This window comes from Rhinoraja longicauda, chromosome 3 (assembly GCF_053455715.1).
Source record: "Rhinoraja longicauda isolate Sanriku21f chromosome 3, sRhiLon1.1, whole genome shotgun sequence".
NCBI lineage: Eukaryota > Metazoa > Chordata > Chondrichthyes > Rajiformes > Arhynchobatidae > Rhinoraja > Rhinoraja longicauda.
In genome coordinates this window covers 28,932,382-28,948,746 of record NC_135955.1, presented here as the reverse complement: position 1 = coordinate 28,948,746, position 16,365 = coordinate 28,932,382, and the positions used below count along the sequence as shown (strand labels likewise).

Below are 16,365 nucleotides of genomic sequence, written 5' to 3'. Positions count from 1 at the left end.
GTTGAATATGCCTTTAAGTGCCTCTTTTACACCATCCACACCCAACACCATCTCTCCTAAATTCTTTACTGAAAGATTACTTATCAGCTAGAAAGCACTGGATGAATAGAAATGTATTCGAATAAAGATTGGCAGGATAAAATACTGTCTTCAGTTTCCAGTGCAAGCACCACTCTTCAGCCACTGACTATATCTCTCTCCCTGCCAACTGTTTGAAACAGTTTACACCTTGGTGCCATTAATAAAAGAGTTATTTGTACCTCTTTTTGTCCTAGAATCAAGTCCAGATTGACTATTGTGCACCGATTCACACTAATCCCATGCAACTCAATTTTTCATTTTCCCCACATTTCCAATAACTCTCCCTAGATTCTACCAGTCACCTACTTACTCGGGTCAATTTACAGTTTTCAACTACCCAACCAATCCACATGTCTTCAAAAGGTGGAAGGAAACTGTAGCCGCTTAGTGGACAACACAATTGCGCAGTGATAGAGGTGCTGCCTAACAGTGCCAGAGACTCAGGCTCGATCCTGACTACAGGTGCCGTCTGTACAGAGTTTGTACATTCTTCCCGTGACCTCGTGGGATTTCTCCAGGTGCTCCAGTTTCCTTCCACACTCCAAAGACATACAGGTTTGTAGATTAATTGACTTCAGTAAAATTGTGATTTGTCCCTAGTGCGTGTAGGATAGTGCTAGTGTACGGGGTGAGCGCAGGTCGGCCTGGGCTCAGTGGGCCAAAGAGCCTGTTTCCGTGCTGTATTGCTAAAGTCTAAAGAAACAAGACTATCTAGAGGAAGCACATTCACTTCCAGGGAGAACATGGAATTTCACACAGAAAGCATCCGAGGTCAGGATAGAACCCAGATCATTGGAGTGCTGAAACCACAGATCTTATAGCCACACCACTGTGCCAACAACCCCTTTGACATTGTCCAGGTGTGACCTGTCCTTGGCTCTCCCAGTGCTTGAATTGCCCATTTATAATGTTTGGCTTGAGACTTGACCATTTCAGCACATAGCCTCCCTTTGCTGCCCTCCTTGACTTGCAGTCACTCCCTCTGCTGTAGTGTCCTGTCTCATGCCATGTGCAATGCATTGATTACTCTTGTTCAAGCCTCCCAGCTATAGACAAGCAAGCCCATAAGATTAAAATCCATCCTTGAAAGTCTCCCCCCTATTAATGTACTCCCACCCCCTCCCCCAACCCTCTGTGCTTCTGTAATTCTGGGTATCTCTTAATTTAATCTCTCCAGCCATTAAAAAAAAACACCCAGCACCTCTGCGCTCCTCTAAGTCTGGCTTCCTCAAAATCCTTGATTTCCATCACTCGATTATTGGTGGCTCCACATTCAGCTTCCTGGACCTCAAAAGCTACAATCCCTTCTTAAAACCTATCAACACCCCTTTCCAATGCTCTTTAAAACTTCTTAATTTCACAGAGCTTTTGGTCATCTCACCTAATATCACCTAACTTGCCTCGTTATCATATTTGTCCAGTAGCATTTCTGTGATATATCTGGGGAAGTTTTACAATTTGGAAAGGGCCAGGTGAATGGCAGCAGTTGTGGTGGATTTACCCAACCTCTTTTTCACCATTGTAGAGTGCAACTTTGAAGAAAACCACCTCTGTGGCTACAACAACAGATGGAATCCAAACCTGAACTGGCTGGTTGGTGGAGGATCAGTCCGAGATTCGCCCTTACTTCTGCCCACTGACCACACTTTCGACAATGAGCAAGGTAGGTTTCCTGTAACCCAAACATTTAAGATGTGAACAGAAAAAAATATCACCCCGAATGCACAGAGAGTAGATCGAAAGTGGGATAACATAGAACTAGTGTGAAGGGGTGATAGATGGTCGGCATGGAGCTGAAGAGCCTGTTTCCATGCTGTATCTTTAAACTAAACTATATTTCCTGATGATTGTTACCTCATTTAAAGAACTTAGACCTCCATTCAATATTCACCTTCTTGTGAGGATTTTTATTCTGCTCCTGGGCAAATCATATTGACACCGGCAAAGGTAGAGATCTTTTCTTGTTGCTCTCTTGTCTGGGGACTCTCAGTGCTGGAGGAGACGTCTGTAGACCACCCCTACCATTCTCTCTTAGTGGTGGCTCTGACAGGCCTCCAGCCCTCCTTGTACATCCGATCCTCTCCCGACCATGTATCTCATCGCCCAGGACCATGATAGCCAATGTTCTATCCATTCAGCTATCTCACCAGATTGATCCCTGGGATGGCGGGACTTTCATATGAAGAAAGACTGGATAGACTAGGCTTATACTCGCTGGAATTTAGAAGACTGAGGGGGGATCTTATTGAAACATATAAAATTCTTAAGGGGTTGGAGAGGCTAGATGCGGGAAGATTGTTCCCGATGTTGGGGAAGCCCAGAACCAGGAGTCACAGCTTAAGGATAAGGGGGAAGTCTTTTAGGACCGAGATGAGAAAACATTTCTTCACACAGAGAGTGGTGAGTCTGTGGAATTCTCTGCCACAGAAGGTAGTTGAGGCCAGTTCATTGGCTATATTTAAGAGGGAGTTAGATGTGGCTCTTGTGGCTAAAGGGATCAGGGGGTATGGAGAGAAGGCAGGTACAGGTTACTGAGCTGGATGATCAGCCATGATCATATTGAATGGCGGTGCTGGCTCGAAGGGCCGAATGGCCTACTCCTGCACCTATTTTCTATGTTTCTCCTTGGATTCCATGCAGTCTAACCTTCCAGGGCAGCTTACCATGCGGAACCTTGTCGAGTGTCTTGCGTTGACCCTTTGACTTGACTCAGGAGTTCTTTCCCCCTCCTCCCAGCATATTCCTCATGGAAAGTAGACACTGTGTGTGTTGTTGTTGTCTAGCCTCCATGGGGATGTGTTCCTGTGAGAGCTGATGCCCTTTTCTGATGGCTGTGCAGTAAAGCATTGCGGCCCCTCTGGACAGATTGAGCTCCTGTCAGGAGCTATGCAGGTCCCATTTCACTGCTTATTTCTGGGTTCAATATACCTCAGTGTTTTTCCTGGCATGTTTTTGGCATGTTTTTGGCTTATTTTGGGATGCTTTGCAGAGGATCAGATTTGATGTCGGTGCTGAATGGATGGATTGTTGTTTTAAAGCCTCAAAAACAAAAATTGTCTAATTCCTAAACATAAGTCTTCAAGCATGGAATGAAAATGAAAGTTTTGACTGGGATTATTTCCAGTGCAAATTGGAATGTCTAGCAAAAGTGCCTGTTGGTTCAACATTGCTGAGCATGAAATCAAAATAAATTACCTCAGCTCTTCATAAACATACGCTGGAGGAAGTATTGAACAACCTTCCATCTTTATCTAAAGACGAACATTATGAATATGTTATTGAGTGCAGGAAGGGAAACCAGGCCAACTAAGTGGGAGAGCAACCCAGAAATATTTCTAACCACTGAAGGGAATGAAACATTAAAGAAGGACTCACATCATTCAGGGCTATAGGACACCAGACATATGCAGGAACAATTGACATCTGTAACTACACGATGAAATAAAGTCTCCATATAACATACTTAGTCATAGCAAACCAGGGCAACAAACTACCAGTAAAATCACAGTCTATGATTGTTCTAAGGCTTCAGGTAAGTTTAAAATCTCATGACTAAAGACAACATTATGAGGAGAGAAGGTTTCATTTACTGGGACAGATATGTTGAAGTAGGAGATTTCAGAAGAATCAGTTTTGATGGAATAGACCAAAGGTAAGGGTATCCACTAGCTAGAGATTTAGGAATCACAGATTTTTTTTAAATTCAAGAGGATGAGATGAGTAGAATGTTATTGCACAGTGAGATGCTGCAATCTGGATTGCACTGTCTGAAAGGACAATGGAAGAAGAATCACCAGGAGCTCTCAAAAGGAAATTGGCCAAATGTTCAAAGGGGGGAATTTACAGGGCTACAAGGGAAAGAGAGGAGGCATGGGATTAATTCTCAGTTCATTCAAAGAGCCAGCACATTAGGCAGGGCCAAATTGATTATTTTTGCAATATTTGATGCCACATACTATGAAGTGGTGCGAATACCTTTGAGCATCATTACAACCTGTGATACAGTCATGGAATTAATACTTTAGAGAGACAAAGAAAGCAGTCAAACATAGGACTGTTATTTTTGTTTTAAATAATTGCAGAAACACTCTGAATTCCTCAGGTCAGAATCTAACTGCCATAAAATAAGAAATAAGAACAGTTCTGCACCATTTGGCCCCTTGTGAGCGTTCCTTTCAAAAAGGTCATGGGTGATCTACCTTACCACATATTCTTTGATTCTCCTAGTATCTAAAAGTCCATCAAATATGCTCTTGCTTTCACAAACTTCTTGGGTGGAGAGTTCCAAAGTCCAGTTACCTCTGGGTGAACGAATGTTTTCTCACCTCTTTCCTGATTTTGAGACCAGATATCCCAGAAAGGGGAAATATTAATGCTATTTGCCCTATCAAGTCTGTACGACTTTCGTGCATTTCAATAAGATTACATGTCACTCTTTTCAACCCAGAAGACTATAGTCCCCGAATGCCCATTCTCTCAAGTAACAACCACTGAAGTGAGTAAAGAAACAAATGGTACATTTGGATATGTGGGGGAAACATTGACATGTGCTCATGAAGTATTGAACAACAGGCAACATAAAAATCATGCTGCATCACAAGACTGTCCTGCTGAAGTCAAAGTAGTAAGCTTGTTCTCAATTAGTCCAGTCAAAGCAACCCTCCGGTGACCGATCCACCACATCCTGTTTTGTTTCGAATGGAATGTGCACTTCTGGTGCCTGTTAGGTAAAAACTATTTCATGATTATTGAACTTTATTGAATTACAATGAGACTCGTGACATACGACTTTGTTCTGAAAATTGCCAGAGAGAGCTGTGGTTTACTGCTGCCTCAACCCAACCACAGCTTCCAGAGGTCCAAGGGTGCATTCACACTGTCGTAATGTAAATTGAACCCGCAGCGGGCAATATGGCTCAAGTTTCAGCTGACGTGGAATTCTTGTTCCATTTGGTTTCAATGTCTGGTCTGGTCTTTACAACCGTTGCAGCATCAGGGTTTACACTGGGGCACCAGTTGTTTCAACCAGAATGGAGATAATGGGTTATTTCCCCATCCACATTTGTGTAAGTAACTGGAATTGATTTTACACAGCTCATTTGTATTCTGTAAATCCCCCCCACTCACTGTATTTTTCTGGCATAATATTCCTTTCCTTTCATGAAAGGATGCAGCTGCAACTTCAATCAATGACTTATAAATACACCCCATTACCTCATGATCAGGTTTGATACATTTTGTTTAGCCCTCCCCTACCCCCACCCCAGTTGTCCTACCAGTTCCACTGTTCGCATCCTCGTATCCCTTTGATATCACCTCTTCCCCAGCCAACAATGGGCCATTATGGGCTCCACCCTTCCTTGGTCATCTGTTGCCTGTCCTACTTTGTTCTGGCTTTTTCTTACCTCTAGTTCCCTCCCCTCTACTTTCAGTCTAAAAAAGGGTCTCGAATGGAACATCACCCATCCTTTTTCTCCAGAGATGATGCCTGACTCACTGAGTTACTCCTGCACTTTGTGTCTATCTTGGTAACATGTTGTTTTTGTTTTAAAATTTCTTTCTCCATTCTGGGAAGGTAAATTGGTGGAGGTCTTTGAGATTACAAAATATTTAATAGAATGGATACAGGGAAGATTTTTACCAAAATGAGGGGCCGTTGGTAATACCAGTAGCAGATTCAGGAGAAACTTCTTCACCTGGAGAATGGGGGCAAACTGGAACACTCCGATGGAGAGAGGTTGAGGGGAGAGAGAGATAAGGGAAAAACTGGATAAACACACAAGACAGAAAGCAGTCATGGAAACAGGTGTGTTGACCCATCAAGTATGCTCTGACCATCAAACAGGGAAATAACAGGCAACTGTAGCTGTAGCTAATGTAACCCCACTTTTTAAAAAAGGAGGGAGAGAGAAAACGGGGAATTATAGACCAGTTAGCCTGACATCGGTAGTGGGGAAAATGCTAGAGTCAGTTATTAAAGATGTGATAGCATCACATTTGGAAAGTGGTGAAATCATCGGACAAAGTCAGAATGAATTTACAAAAGGCAAATCATGACTGATGAATCTTATAGAATTTTTCGAGGATGTAACTAGTAGAGTGGATAAGGGAGAACCAGTCGATGTGTTGTATCTGGACTTTCAGAAGACCTTCGACAAGGTCCCACATAGAAGATTGGTGTACAAACTTAAAGCACACAGTATTGAGGGTTCAGTGTTGAGGTGGATAGAAAATTGGTTGGCGGACAGGAAGCAAAGAGTAGGAATAAACGGGTCCTTTTCGGAATGGCAGGCAGTGACTAGTGGGGTACCGCAAGGCTCAGTGCTGGGACCCCAGTTATTTACAGTGTATATTAATGATTTGGACGAGGGAATTGAATGCAACATCTCTAAGTTTGCGGATGACACGAAGCTGGGTGGCAGTGTTAGCTGCGAGGAGGATGCTAGGAGGCTGCAGAGTGACTTGGATAGATTGGGCGAGTGGGCAAATGCATGGCAGATGCAATATAATGTGGATAAATGTGAGGTTATCCACTTTGGCGGCAAGAACAGGAAAGCAGAGTATTACCTGAATGGTGACCGATTAGGAGAAGGGGAGATGCAACGTGACCTGGGTGTCATGGTGCACCAGTCATTGAAAGCAAGCGTGCAGGTGCAGCAGGCAGTGAAGAAAGCGAATGGTATGTTGGCATTCATAGCAAGAGGATTTGAGTTTAGGAGCAGGAAGGTTCTACTGCAGTTGTACAGGGCATTGGTGAGACCGCACCTGGAGTATTGTGTGCAGTTTTGGTCTCCTAATCCGAGGAAAGACGTTCTTGCCTTAGAGGGAGTACAGAGAAGGTTCACCAGATTGATCCCTGGGATGGCGGGACTTTCATATGAAGAAAGACTGGATAGACTAGGCTTGTACTCTCTGGAATTTAGAAGACTGAGGGGGGATCTTATTGAAACATATAAAATTCTTAAGGGGTTGGAGAGGCTAGATGCGGGAAGATTGCTCCCGATGTTGGGGGAGTCCAGAACCAGGGGTCACAGCTTAAGGGGGAAGTCTTTTCGGACCGAGATGAGAAAATATTTCTTCACACAGAGAGTGGTAAGAGTCTGTGGAATTCTCTGCCACAGAAGGTAGTTGAGGCCAGTTCATTGGCTATATTTAAGAGGGAGTTAGATGTGGCCCTTGTGGCTAAAGGGATCAGGGGGTATGGAGAGAAGGCAGGTACAGGTTACTGAACTGGATGATCAGCCATGATCATATTGAATGGCAGTGCAGGCTCGAAGGGCCGAATGGCCTACTCCTGCACCTATTTTCTATGTTTCTATGTCACACCACATTCTGCACTCTGTTTATTTTCTCTTGGCTGATATAGTTATGCATGGTACAATCTGCCTGGATGGCACGCAAAACACCGTATCTTGGTACATATACGGATAGTGAAAGGCATGGAAAAGGTGTATGTGGAGAGGATGTTTGCACTAGTTGGAGAGTCTAGGACCAGAGGCCACAGCCTCAGAATAAAAGGACGTACTTTCATAAAGGAGATGAGGAGGAATTTCTTTATCCAGAGGGTGGTGAATCTGTGGAATTCATTGCCACAGAAGGCTGTGACGGCCAAGTCAATGGATATTTTTAAGCTGGAGATTGATAGATTCTTGATTAGTATGGGTATCAGGGGTTATGGGGAGAAGGCAAGAGGAAAAGATAGATCAGCCATGATTGAATGGCAGAGTAGACCTGATGGGTCGAATAGCCTAATTCTGCTCCTATAACTTATGAACATAAACTTATATGACACCAAGAAACCAATACCAAGCCTACACATATTTATTCTCCCCACATTCCCATCAACTCTTCCTGGATTCTACCATATGCTGGTGGCAATTTACAGTGATCAATTAGTCGAACAACCTGCACGTCTTTCGGATGTGGGAAGGAACCCACGTGGTCACAGAGAGAACATGCAAACTCCACACAGCCAGCATCGGAGGTCAGAGTTGATCACATGTTATGAGAGCTGTGAGGAAGCATCTCCACTAGTGCTGGAAGGAAAGACTGTGCTGACAGGGTAAGATGAAGAGGAGTGGGAGAAGGCTCATTACATAGCATGGGCCAGTTGGACTGAATTAATACCTCAATGGATTTATTCGTGGCTACCTTACATTTATATTCCCTACTTTGCATGTTCTACAGAAGTGGAAACAACTTAATGTTTATCGTATTGAATTCTTCTGTATTCTTAAAGTCATCGATTTCCTCTTGAGGAATAATTGTCACAATTGACCACAAGTGCTGAACACATCCAAAATTATTTGCCTCCATCTGTACTCAACTTTGACATTGGCCTCCATTGCAGGTGAATGTGTGGGAGGCAAGTAGAGGAATTGGCTGATATTCACATGACCAGCTCTGGGGATCTAATGTACATCCCACCCAGATACTGTAATACTATGAAGAGACAAATTTGCAAGTTGGAAGGTGAAATTATCAAATTGTCCAGTTTACAAACTGGGAATAATTAGAAGCAGTTTACACACTTGGTTTTCCTTTAAGAAGTGATGATTCTTGTTAATCTTGCTATCAAATGACAGTGGGCTGTTTAAGTTCAAAGCACGATTTATTACCTTGGAATCTCCAACATCGGCTGTGGTAGTACTGCCCATCTCAATCTCTGTGTGCAAGTCAGCCCTGTGTACTTCTTTGCTGGACGAAATAATATTTTCTTTCCATTCATGAACTGTGTTCTGTTTTCTTTATAGATGACAACACAATGTTGGCAAAAGAAAGTGCAAGAACAGAGAACAGAGAGAACATGAAAATAATATATTTTTTATAGAACAGGCACAGGGTGTCCAGTCCAATTGATCCCCGTCACTGTTCATGTTCCACACACGCCTCTTCTTGCCAATCTCCACCCAATTTCACCAACTTATCCTTCTATTCCATTTACACGGACTTCCCTTTAATACATCTCTGCTATTCACCTTCCTATGGGAGTGCATTTGCTATTCTCAGCACTCTTTGGTAAAGGCATCACATGTGAATTCTCTGTTGGGTTTATTCGTGACTATTTATGGTTCATACCCTCTACTGGAAAACTCCTCAATGTCTACTCTATCAAACCTTTCCACAGTGATGCCATCTACCAGGCAATTGTAGCTGCATCACCATATTCTGCATTCTGTTTATCTTCTCTTCTCTGATATGTTCATGCATGGTATAATTTGCCGGGAGAGCTTGCAAAACAAAGATTTTCACAGTATCTCGGTACACACATCATGGGACAATAATAAACCAACACCGATATTAATACCAACTCTTAAACTTTACTATCATTGAGTGTGGACTTGATCATTTCTACACTTCATCAAATGATTGGTCCCTTTTCCTTTATTTGTAGGTATTTCCCTTGCTATATCCATTAAATTTTTTATGACAAATCTTTGCTTTGCATGAAGAGAATAATTTAAAAACTGGAACATCCGCACCAGAAACTTCTGAGTTCGAAATATATCCTTGTCTGCTGGTGATAGTGAGTGATGTATCAGCAACTGCCAGTACAATCCGCTTCCAAAACTTGGCTTGTAGCTCTGTTGCTTGTGTCTCCTAAATTTGGCTCCAGTCAATGAACCTACTCTTTGGAAGCAAATTTTAACGCACAGCTGTTACTCTATCACACGTTTGCAGCTAATGAAAGAGGTTTCCAGTTTCATAACTGGAATTGGTGGCTTTTGTTAACCCAGCAGGCATTAAGGTATACCAGACCAAAACAAAAAATCCTTTGGGAAATTAGGGGAAATATATTTAATACAGTGACCTGCTGTGATCTGATCAGTGCTGCCTGAAAGGATGCTGCAATAATACTGGTTAAGAGACTTTTGGATAGGTTTATGGATGCGCAGTGAATGGAAGGATATGGATTATGTTCAGTCAGATAAAAGCTTGTCTTTTCATTGTGTTCAGCATTGACATCGTGCCTGTTTCTGTGCTGTACTGTTCTACTTTTCAGTAAATTTTGAAAGGGAGTAGGATAGCTTAAACATTTCGAAGAAGGGTCTCGACCCAAAATGTCACCCATTCCTTCTCTCCAGAGATGCTGCATGTTCTGTTGAGTTACTCCAGCATTTTGTGTCTACCTTAGCTTAAACAGTTGGTGGAAAGAAGGGAACAAATATGGGGCTATGGAGAAAGAATTGGGGTAAATTGGACGATTGTGCAAAAGCACAATAGGTCAAATGTCCTCCTTCTTCATTGAAAGATTATTAGTGACATCCTCAATCTAATCGGAAACTATCGACCCCTTATTCTAGGCAGATATTATAATGTAAAGAGCAGCTCAAGATGCAAAGCCCAGCTACAGAGCGATTTCCAAATTCACCTGCCCGAGTTTTTTAAAAATTACTCACAGAAAAACCAACTGTTACTAACACCGATTAAGTGCAAGATTATCTAACCAAATTAATTATAGGGTTAAAATATAAAACACAGCAGAAAAGCCAATTACCACCTTTTTGGGCTGATTATTAATTAATGTGCGATTTTACTTCAATATGTTATTAGTATACAGTGACATATTCACATTATTTTGTAATGTCTGTTTTTACTTGGAAATGCACTAAAAAAGGCTTGAAACGGGTAATTTTGTGTGTAAATTTTCCAATTTTTTGACCCCCGTTGTATGCCTCACGCAAGCGCTCGGCTCGTTTCCTTTTTTTTTTACCTCACTCACATGCCTGCTTTATTGCAGGCCACAAGACCAAGCAGAGCAGGCATAGGCTGTGACCTATAGTGTAGACTTCTCACGACACCTGAAGTGCAGGCATCAGGAAATAGCGCCCCCAATCTGGGTGAATCTGGCTGTATCTTTATAGCTCCCTTGGCACATTGAACCTGTCACCCATGGACACTGATTGTCCCTCTGATCCCATGGGAGGTCTCTCCCATCTTCACTCCTGAATCTCCCATCATTGGAACATCCATTCATTCAGTGGCAGCCCACTCCTCTCGCTGGAAGAGTGCTGCCCATATTGCTTGTATCGTGTAATTCATTTTAAGAGCCTGCTGCAATGATTACACTTGTTAATCTACCATCTGACAGTTATGAGAGCATGCAACACTAATAATGTCACTTTCAGCACAGCTTTATGCAGGTAAACCCAGCAATGCTATCTGTGACCTTGCATTTAAGTTCTTTCCCTTAAACATAAACAATGTTATGGTGACCCACAGTGCAGTTTTATCATTGAAAGATAATGGCGTAGAGCAATGTCTAGACTCAATAAAAACCACTGTGTTATAAACAAGTTTCTGTAGATTACTGCAAGACTGTCAAGAATATTTCATAATCTCCTTGACAATTGGTTTGTTCTTTCAGGTCACTATATGTACGTTGACTCTATTTACGCCATGCGTTTGCACGAAGTAGCTCAGCTGATGTCTCCGATGACTATTTCTGTCCTCTCTGGATGTCTGTCCTTCCATTACCAACTTGAACAGAAATATTCCACTTTATTTGTGGTCTACACCAAGGACAGAATCGGTCATTATGAGGAGTTGTGGCAATCTAATCATTCGATGCACACCTGGAATTTGGTAAAAGTGAATATTAAAGCTTCGCATCCATTTCAGGTAAGTCTTTTTATTACAACGCTTCACTTTGAACATTGTAAAGTGTGCCATTAAATGTGCATCACAGGATTATTACCAAATAAAATTCTTAAATGCCACGTGAGGATATAATGGGATATCCTGGTCAAGAAAGTAAATCTTGAGAAAGTGGTTCAATAAGGAGCACAAGGTGCATGCAGAGAGCACTGCCAGACCTATCTAAAAATGTGGCAATCAGGTGAAGCGGCAATGCTGTGGAAACAGTATGGAATAGACAGAGCTAAGTGATCCAATGATTAACAGATCAGAACAAAAGTCTGTAGTCCTGCTACATTAGTTATGAATGGTGGTGGGCTATTAAACGGCTAATGGGAGGAACGTCTTTCAGAATAATTGTGCTTCAATGATGGTGGACCCCAGCATGTGAGGGCAAAAACAAAGTTGAAGCATTTGCAACCGCATTCAGCCAGAATTCCCAAGTGAATGATTCATTTGAGATCATTGGTAAAACCAAGGTCAATGGTCATCGTGGAGAAAACACATTAGTGTTTGGAGCTATGCCTCACACGAAGGAAGATGATTGTGCTTGTTGCATGTCAACCATGACTGCAGGAAAACCTTTAGTGGCCCGAGCCTGACCATTTTCACTGCTTCAACAATGGCCAGAAGTGGGGATGTTTGTGGGTGGAATTTTCAATTCCACTCACAGTTCCTCAGTAAGGAAGCAGCTCACATCCTCATTCAGCAAACACTGCACAGCATTTGGGCATGGCCCAAGCACAAAAGCTTCTAAAAGTTGCAGTGCTTACCATCACAGTCAACCTTAACCAACCTGACCTCCCCGGTGGCTTAGCACTTCAACTCCCCCTCCCACTCCCAGTCTGACCTTTCTGTCATGGGCCTCCTCCATTGTCATAGTGAGGCCCAGCGCAAATTGGAGGAATAGCATCTTATATTTCGCTTGGGCAGTTTACACCCCAACGGTATGAACATTGACTTCTCTAACTTCAGTTTAGTTTCTCTGTCCCTCTCTTTCCCCTCCCCCTTCCCAGTTCTCACACTGTCTTCCTATTTCCTACTACATCCTATCTTTGTCCCGCCCCCTCCCCTGACATCAGTCTGAAGAAGGGTCTCGACCCGAAACGTCACCCATTCCTTCTCTCCTGAGATGCTGCCTGACCCGCTGAGTTACTCCAGCATTTTGTGTCTACCTTCGATTTAAACCAGCATCTGCAGTTATTTTCCTGCACATCACAATCACTTGCATGCAGGACCAGTATTGACCACAGTATCTCCACTTCTACCATCTCGAAGGAGAAGGACTTTGAGCGCGCAGAAACACCATCACCTGCAGATTTCTCTCAAAGTAATACTCCATTGTAACTTGGAACTCTTTCACTGTTCCTTCGTTGCCAAGTCTAAATCTTGGAATTCCCTGCACAACAGGATTGTAGGTGGACCTTCACCGGGGGGGGGGGGTTCAAGATGGTGGCTCACCACCACCTGCTTTAGGGCAGGTAGAAGGGCGCTATGTTCTGGCCTTGCCTGTGGTTCTCGTGTCCCAAAGAAGCCCAATGTGGCCGATGTACGAGAGGCCTGAGGTAGAAAAGTGCCAAGGTCTTAGAGGGTTGGAGGAAAATCTTATGAATATGTCGGGGGGGGGGTTTATGGGGTATGATAATGCATGCTGGTATAGCGTACCAGCTATAAAAAGTTAAAAACTAGATTTTCTAATTTATCTCATTTTTAATATTACAAAAGATTGCTAACATTTTTTTTTTTAATTAAAAATTAATTAAATTAAACTCAGCCCGGCCTTTCAACAGCTTAGGAAGCTTATTGGACAACATTCCGCCATAGATACAAACAACAAGGAACGATGTGCGTAAAAGCACTGCCATTATGGGATAAATCAGCAAAGGGATGACAATCTGATTTATATGTCTTATTCCATGCAATCCAATTCAATGACACTACAGATTAAATGATTATTATCATGGAAAAATTGACCTGCTGCTGGTCAGAATATAAACAGAGTCACCACAGAGTTATTTGTCTAAGTGGGCCGCAGTCCCTGGCAGTTGCTTGGTTACACATTTTGGTTAGTGATTTGGGACTTGTCCAAATCTTCTCTTTGAATTGGTCTGTTTTGTCATGGATGCAGAATCTGCTCGAGTTTTAGCAATGCTGAAGGTTGACGTGTAATGATTGGCACATTGGATGTTCCACACACTCTTAGGAGATATCCAGCCTTTGTATTGGAAATGAGGAAGGCACCTGTCAAACCTCAAAGGAGATCATCCATCCAAAGCATGTAAGGAGATGTAAACTCTACACAGCTGGCCCCCGAGGTCAGGATGGAACCCGGGTCTCTGGCGCTGTGAGGCAGCGGCTCTACCAGCTGCCCCATGCGCCTTCTTATATTAAATCTATGTCCCTGGAGTTGGTGACCCCTCCGCTAAAGGAAATAGAAGCTTTCTCTTTCTCTGTTTACCCTTTGTACATCTATCAATTTGATATACCTCATTAGTACCCATGTTATGTTGATGGATCCAAGTTATGATCTCCGCTCAAGCAAGGAAATATCTTCACATCTACCTACCTCAGATTGCAATATATCAATATTAGCATTCTTCTTTCCAGTGGAAAGGATTGTAGTCTGTTCAACAGTATATCCTCTCAGATTCGATAACATCTTTTAAATCAATTTTACACCTTTGCTTGTGCTGCTATTTCCTTCCTAGTGTGCAGAGAACAGAGTTGTTGGCAGCAAGTGTTCATTTAAAAATAATTCATAACTTGATTGAAGCTGACAGCAGTAAAATATTAATCCGTTGTAAACTTCAATAAAATCGTCCATCTGAACATAGGTGGTATCGCAGACAGTGAAAAAAGTTTTTTTGAGAATTACAGCAGGATCTTGATCAGCTGGGCAAGTGGGCTGAGGAATGGCTAATGGAATTTAATGCACATACATATGAGGTGTTGCATTTTGGGAAGTCAAATCAGGACAGGACCTCCACAATGAACGGTAGAGATCTGAGGGGTATTGTAGAGCAAAGTGATCTAGGAGTACAAACACAGTTCCCTGAAAGTGGCTTCATAGTTTGATAGAGCAGAGAAGGCTTTTGGCACATTGGCATGCATCAGTCAGGGATTTGAGTAAAGAAGTTGGGACATTATGTTACAGTTATATATAACATTGGTGATGCTCCACTTGGAGTATTGTGTTCAGTTTTGGTCACCCTGGTATAGGAAAGATACCATTAAGCTGAGAAGATGTAGAGAAGATTTACAAGGATGTTGCGAGGATTTGAGGGCCAGAGTTACGTATATGGTGAGGTTGGGCCAGTTAGGACTTTATACCTTGGATTACAGGAGGCTGAGGCCTGATCATATAGAAGTGTATAAAACATGAGGATATTGATAGAGTGAATACACAGTCTATTTCCCAAGGTTGGGGAATCAAGAAGGTTAAGATGTGAGGGGAAAGATTTAATAGGACCCTGAGAGGTAACGTTTTCACCCAGAGGACGGCGGGTATATGAAACGAGCTGCCAGAGGAAGTATTTAAGGCAGGTACAATAACGATATTTAAAGTATATTTAGACAAATACGTGGAAAGAAAGGGTTTGCGGGAATATGGGCCAAATGAAAGTAAATGGGACAACTAGGATGCGTTGGGTTTAGGGGCCCCTTTCATGCTGTGAATCTTTGACTCTATGAACATGAACTAGGTCCATGAACTGTACGGAAATGGTCCACCGAGATCGCATTAACCATTAACCACTTACACGCACTAATCCAACATTATTCCTTTGTTATTCTCCCAACAAACTCTTCAACTCCCCTCCCCCCCCCCCCCCCCACCCCACCCCACACACACAATTTACTACTCACTACACCGTAGAAGCATTTTACTTGGGTCAATTAACCTAGCAATCAACATGTTTATGCAATGTGGATGGAATCCGGAGCACCAAGGGAACACCTGTGCAGTATGTGCAAGCTCAGGATTCTACCCAGGTCTCTGGTGCTGTGAGGCAGCAGCTTTACTAGACATGCCACTAGTAAAGTGCCATTCACTTTAACTGAAAGAACTGTACAAATGCACAACACAATTTAATTCATCTGTCTTAAATAATAACCAATCTGCCGTTAACTGCTGTGATGCACTATAATAATGTTTCATGTTTTAGTTCAGATTTCTAGTGTCTGTGATTTATTGTAGATGTGTTTGCTTTCAAGTACATTTTTAATATCTAAAATGGCATTTAAGATCTAACATTCCCTGACTCTGCACAGACTTTGTAAATGCTTCACTGGCAAAGGGTGATTATTTTTCCCTCTCTCTGGAATGCATTTGGATGTCTGTAGGGTTAGTGCCTGAGAGAATCCATCTGGTGTCTCGGACAGATTCTAGTTACAGTAATATATATTTACATGTCAGATTTCTCAACATAAAAAATATATTACCCTGGGAGATTACTGGGTTCTGAAGTAAAAGTTTCCAGAATGAAGGGGCAGAATTTGGACCAGCTGGACGGGATGATTAAAATGGAACAATCCAGAAGAGAATTCTTTCCAGAAATGCTTATTTCTTCAAAAGGCTTTTCCACTCAAATTGTGCTGGGGGTGTTGGAAATGGCTCTCTGCATTTATGCAGGAAAGTGGAGGGAGAGC

General features: G+C 42.5%; 1 protein-coding gene across 2 annotated transcripts in view; it reads left to right on the top strand.

Moving 5' to 3' along the window:
* The window catches only part of LOC144591081 (MAM domain-containing protein 2-like), a 77,146-nt gene that overhangs the window by 28,035 nt on the left and 32,746 nt on the right, over nucleotides 1-16,365 (top strand). For both annotated transcript variants that reach the window (XM_078395405.1, XM_078395413.1), the window contains 2 exons: nucleotides 1,607-1,744; nucleotides 11,450-11,703. In XM_078395405.1, the coding sequence (XP_078251531.1) occupies nucleotides 1,607-1,744; nucleotides 11,450-11,703 (392 nt within the window). The remainder of the gene's footprint in view (nucleotides 1-1,606; nucleotides 1,745-11,449; nucleotides 11,704-16,365) is intronic.